The 6000-nt window shown below is 47.1% G+C and overlaps 1 protein-coding gene across 1 annotated transcript in view; it reads left to right on the top strand.

Moving 5' to 3' along the window:
* Nucleotides 1-658: 658 nt before the first annotated feature.
* The window catches only part of PTPRO (protein tyrosine phosphatase receptor type O), a 182857-nt gene continuing 177515 nt past the window's right edge, over nt 659-6000 (top strand). Inside the window, exon 1 of the mRNA XM_042467850.1 lies at nt 659-1198. Coding sequence (XP_042323784.1) covers nt 1127-1198 — 72 coding nt within the window. The 5' untranslated portion in view covers nt 659-1126. The remainder of the gene's footprint in view (nt 1199-6000) is intronic.

Genomic DNA, 6000 nt, shown 5'->3' with positions numbered 1-6000 from the left:
CTGCCCCTCACCATCTCTTTCTGATCTGGTGTATAGCTATATGTTTGATAGCTACATTTGACCATCACTGTCAGAGAACATATACCTCTGAGTAGCACTTGCTGGAGTGTATGAATAGGAAGGTGCTATTGTGCTCATGTCTCCTTGTGTGGGTTTCCTTTGGGCATCTGGGTGGCCATGCTGGTGTCTGGATGTTCTTCTATTTTCTTCTTATGTTCTTCTGTTTTCTGACTGGTTAAGTCTTTGCTTTTTGAGGTCAACCATTTTCAGCCACTGGAGGTCTCCAGCTCACAAAAACAGCTCCATCCATCCTGACCCTCTCCTGACCATGCCTAGAAGTCCCTCTCTAAACAACCCCACAACTCCAACTCCCAGAATTCCATAGCCTTGAGCCAGGGCAGTTAAAGCGGTGCATGCAGCCTAAGGGTTCTGTAAGGTGTGGAATGGGAAGAGGAGGTCAATGAGGGGTGTGGGGGAGTGACACCATGAGTTCCCCCACAGGATGAGACCAACCCTAGGGAAGCCATTGTGTGGAAGGGGATTGGGGGGGGGGGATAAGAGTGGGAGGAGCTAAGACAGGGGCGGGGCTAAATGGGCTGAGAGAGAGAGAGAGAGAAAGAGACAGAAAGAAAGAGAAAGAGAGAGAGCAGAAAGGGAATGGAAAGGTATTATCCCTTTCTGGAAAGTGGCTTGGCATGAGGGAGGAGGCGGCGGGAGAGCTGGGAGGAAGAAGGCGGAGAAGCCTGCTTTTTGCTCCTCAGGGAAGAGAAGGAGGAGAAGAAGAGGAGGAGGAGGAAGGGGAAGAAGGCGAGCAGAAGCCGCCCAGCAGAAGCAGCTGCTGCTGCCATTCCAGCCCCGCCAAGTGAGAGGGAGGAGAAGGAAGGAAGGAAGGAAGGAAGGAAGGAAGGAAGACAGGGGAAGAGCGGAGAAGGAGAAAGAAGAGGGCTGCCTCGCCATTGTTTCCCCGGGTTTGCCAAAGCCCCAGACTAGCGAGGCCCTTCCTGCCTCTGTCCCTGGAGGCCCCTGGGCTGCTCCTCTCCCCTCCATCCTCCCTGGAGAGGCTCTGCTCGGCGTCTCCTCCTCCTCCGGAGGCCGGCGCTTCTCCTGCCGGGCGAGTCTCGCCCCAATGAGCCCCATCCGACCGACCGGCCTCTTTGTTCGGCTCCTTCTTCTGGGCTTCTGCCTCCTCGCCTTCGAGGTAAGCTCCACGGCCTCCGCTCTCTCGCTCTCTCGCTCTCAGACGCATCTCTGGGCACTGCTGCCAGTTGTTCGGCACCAAACTCTCTGACTGGGTCCCTCACAGACACACAGACAGATCGTGACACACACAAGTCCTTCACAAACACACAAGGCCCCTGACACACACAAACGCCATGTAGCCTATGACACACACTGACACACACACACACACACGGCTGCGCAGCCCCAGTTTCATTATTTTTATTCATATTTTATTTATTTCTATTATGCCGCCTTTCTCCCAGGAAGGGACCCAAGGCGGCTCACACAAGTGACATAGTGGCCCACACACACACCAGTCACACACAGACACACACACACATACATGGCCCTGTAGTGCCAGCTTATGATAGATGTTGTGATAAGACACACACACACACACACACATAAACACACACACCAATCCCTTACAAATACACAAGGTCACTCATAAACACACACACACACAGCCATGCAGCACCAGTTTATGACACATAGCCACACACACAAACAAGGTCCCTCACACACACACACACACACACACACACACACACAGAGGGAGCTGTGCAGCACTAGGTTATGACACATAGTGTCACACACCCACAAGGTCCCTCACACACAAACACACACAGACAGCTGTGAACCACCAGTTTATGACATATAGTACACACCAGTCCCTCTGAAACACACAAGGTCCTCATATATACACACTCTCTCTCACACACACATGGCTGTGTATCACCAGCTTATGACTCATAGTGACACACACACACAAGTCCTTCACAAGCAAGCACACACACACAAAGCTGGTCAGCTCCACCTTGTAAGGGGGGACCTTGTGTGTTTCTGAGGGAATTGTGTTTGTGTCATTGTGTGTCATAAGCTGGTGCTGCCCAACTCTGTGTGTGTGTGTGTGTGTGTGTGTGTGTGTGTGTTTGTAGAGAAAGAGAGTTTGGTGGTTAGCAACTGGCAGCAGGGACCACTGACCCGCTTGGCTGAGTGTCTGGGGGGCTTTTGATATCTTCTCCAACATCCTTTCCAATATTTCTTTGCTTATCTCTCCCTGTGGCTTCCTTCCATTCTCTCTTTCTCTCTTTGCCCCTGACTGTGGGCCGCCTCTCCCTGCCCATGCCACCCTTGGGACTCCTGAAGTGGAGCTAATTGGAGCTGGTATGGAAGGTTGGTTGGTTGGGATCTGCTTCCCAAGGTCACTTTTCAGGACCAAAGCAAGCAAGCAAACAAACCCTCCCTTGCTCCGGGACTTTATCACCCAAGGCTGGCAAGGAAAGAGATGGCAGAGGGCAGGTGGGTTGGGGGTTTGCCAAGCTTGCAGTGGCATGGTTATGTTTGATGGCTTAGATAGGGTTTAGACAAGGGTCAGGCAAGGAGAGACCAGGGATGTGGTTTGGGCAGTTTTGGTTATGTGGTTGTGCTCTTTGGACATGTTGTGCGTCTTTCTTCCCGGTGACTAGAATTGGAGCAAAGAGAAAGAGAAATCCTATGTAACTGGGAGGCAGTAGGTAGATAGCTGATGGTAGATGGTAAATGGTCAACTCATTCTAAGGCAAGGGACCACTAAATATAAAACCAGGTCTATCTCATTTACTACACCATGTGTAGCAGTTTGAACATTGGACTATGACTCTGGAGACCAGGGTCTGAATCCTAGCTTGGCCATGGAAACCTACTTTGGACAAGTCACACTGTTTCAATCTCAGAGGATGACAATGGCAAACACCTCTGAAGAAACTTGCCAAGAAAACCGCATTATAGGGTCACCATAAGTTGGCAATGACTTGAAGACATACAACAACATATCTTATTGCTTTTCAATCTCATCCCTTGCAAGACCAGTGGTGGCTGGTGGCTTCCATGGTGGTGAATCTACCTTGGGTTCCAGCCTAAACTTTTAAGGAGCTATCCAAGATCCTGAACCTTACCCCCAAATGGCTTCAGCCTCTGTATCTCTCCACTTCTTGACAAGATTGTGGGGAATTAGATGGGGTGTGACCCATCTGCCCAGTAGGACCACCTCAGGTGGCAGGTAGGTATGTTGGGGGGTAGATTTTAAATGCCATTGATCATGATTTAGCCTTCAAGCTTGCATTTATTTTAGCTCAGAACCAAGGTCAGGAGAAGCATTCTTTCACCTCAACCCTGGAGAGCCAACATGTCTCATCTCCACACATCTGAAACAAATGAAGGGAGAGGCCATATTTCAAAGGTAGATCACTTGTTTTCGATGCAGAAGATCTTATGTTCAGTCTCCAGGAAGGGCCGGGCAGACACTCCTGGCTGAAACTCTGAAGATCCATTGCCAGTCAGTGTTGACAGTGGTGAATTAGATGAATCATAAGTCTGATTCAGTATAAGGCAGTTTGCTGGGATCTGTTTGTGAGAGGAGTGGCATCTATGGCACTCCGTTTTAAGGATTTTTCTCCTGTAGCTGCTTTTGTGCCAGCTTCATCCAGAAGTTAGACCTTGTTTCTAAGAGAGGTTTAGCACTGGAAGAGCTTTCATACAACGCAGAGTGTAGGAGCAACAAGCATAAATTTGAGAGTGGATTCACCATTCTTATGGCAACAGATCCATCACTTTCTTGTGCTTGACTTCATGATAGTGGAGTATGGGAAAAGAAATGCTCCTGCCAGTTTTTATAGCGGATATTATAGAGTGTGTGTGTGAAACATATATACAACTAAGGTAGGCCTGGGGGCCAATTTTCTTGGACGTTCTGGGGATGCCTGGGTTGTCAAAATGCCCCCTCTCCCAGAAAAGGGAAGTGTAAATGGATATTATTGATTGCTTTTTAATGGGGGCATGTTTAAAAGATGAAGTAACACCCTTGGCAGCTTGTAGAAGATGTAACTCACCTTTTTAGCCAGAAAAAAAATATGGTCCCAAGGAGTCTTGCAGGGTGGGGGCATCAAGGGCAGTAAAAACACTTGCAGATCACATATAGGACTGCCCACCCCTCCTAAACATATGAACCATTTGTTTATTTTAAATCAGGTTCTCAGCTGGAAGAACAACACATTTCCGGGTTCTGGATTTTGGTTCTCATTAGGCAGAATTGTCTGTAAATGGATGAGAAATTTCCGCCTCTGCTATGCTTCCACCTCTAGCTTTGCCTTTTCTTGCTTTTCTCTTTTTGGTCAATACACATGTGTTAGATCCAAAGTTGTCTCTTAATCTCTCAGATATCTGCAGACGTGCTGAGAGAGCTGTCAATATATTTCATTAGACCGAAGCGACTGAAAGGCATTTGCTCTGGAACGAAAGCCTATTAGCTTGAGGCTTTTCCTGCATTTGGTGGTGGTGGCTGTTTTGAGTCAGCAAAGCATGACAAGGAAAAGTTTGTAGTGGAAAGGAGCTGTCCATTCAGCACTCCAGGCCTGGACTTACTTTGTAACAGTCCTAGAGGGAGCAGCTAAGGAGTTCTCCATAACAAATAGGCTTACATACTCAGGATAAAATTACATTCCTTGAAAATACATAAATTGCCTTCAGTGGAACTTAACTCCCATATAATGTGTTTAGGATTAGGGTGTTAGGAGGGATATTCATAACATATGAAATTGTCCTATAGCAAGCCTAGTTCAGTATTATCTACATCAGAAGAGGGAACTTTCTAACACAAAAGCTTTGCCCAACACACAGAGGTCTTGGCACATGAAGGTCTCTGGGCAAGCCTTCCCCACCTATAGAGGGGCTCCTTGTTGTCTCTGATCAGTGATAGCACATATTCACATTAAAGCTCAACTACTCCTGGGAGAGAGAAAGAGTTAGTCCAGGCTTCTTACTGGGAAAGCCACAAGTTAGAAGAAACTACAGTCCCCTGGGTTTGTACATTAATAGGGCACTCCAGCCCTTGTCATGCTCTACTTATATATAGGATTATTTATATTCATGGGGAAATGAGCTGTGTTGCTGGCCCCTTTGCCTTGCCATCCATTTAGTATGAATGTCTGGAAAGGGGGCTTTGCACATGGGCAATTTTATGTAGACCTCTCAGACTGGTCCAAACCTACACATAAACATTTACTGGATGGCCATCCAAGCTGAATGATGCAGAAGAGCCAAGAATGTGTCTGGTTTTGGCCATCCATGAATCCCTCATTCTTATTGATGAGGCCTAACCTTACATGTAAGATATGGTTTAATTCAAAGTTGGCTTTCATTGTCTCATATGGAAAATGAAGAGTGTTTCTGTGTGTGTGTGTGTGTGTGTGTGTGTGTGTGTGTATGCATGTGTGTGGGAAATGTATTAAATTAACTGGTAAATAAAAGAAGAGAGGGACGAGTATGCACTTCAAGGCTCATCATGGCTGATTTATTATGATCTAAATTTTAGGTGCGAGCCAGCATAGTGCACTGATTTGAATGCTTGACTAGGAGCTTGGAGACCAGGGTGAGAATCCTTGCTCAGCCAAGGAAGTCCATTGGGTGATCTTGGGCAGATCACACTCTCTCCTGTCTGAACAAATCTTGCCAGGAAAACCCTGTGATAGGTATAGGGTTTACAATAAGATGGAAATGACTTGAAGACACACAACAACAAATATTGGGACTGTGTACAGTCCCCCTCTCCTGCTTCTGAGCTCCCCACAGACCAAACTTTCTTTTTCTGACCATTTAATATTCTTTCAGGGCTAAAACAAAGTATGCAGTGTGTAAAGTTTGGAATCATGCCCCTTGAGAGTTTTGAGAGGTGTATTTCTCATTTTTCTCTCTGTATATAAATGAAATGGTTTTGGAGACTCGGGGAAGTGTCAGGGAGCT

The sequence above is a fragment of the Sceloporus undulatus genome, chromosome 5 (genome assembly GCF_019175285.1).
Source record: "Sceloporus undulatus isolate JIND9_A2432 ecotype Alabama chromosome 5, SceUnd_v1.1, whole genome shotgun sequence".
In the NCBI taxonomy this organism is placed as follows: domain Eukaryota; kingdom Metazoa; phylum Chordata; class Lepidosauria; order Squamata; family Phrynosomatidae; genus Sceloporus; species Sceloporus undulatus.
This window is presented reverse-complemented; position numbering and strand designations above follow the sequence as displayed.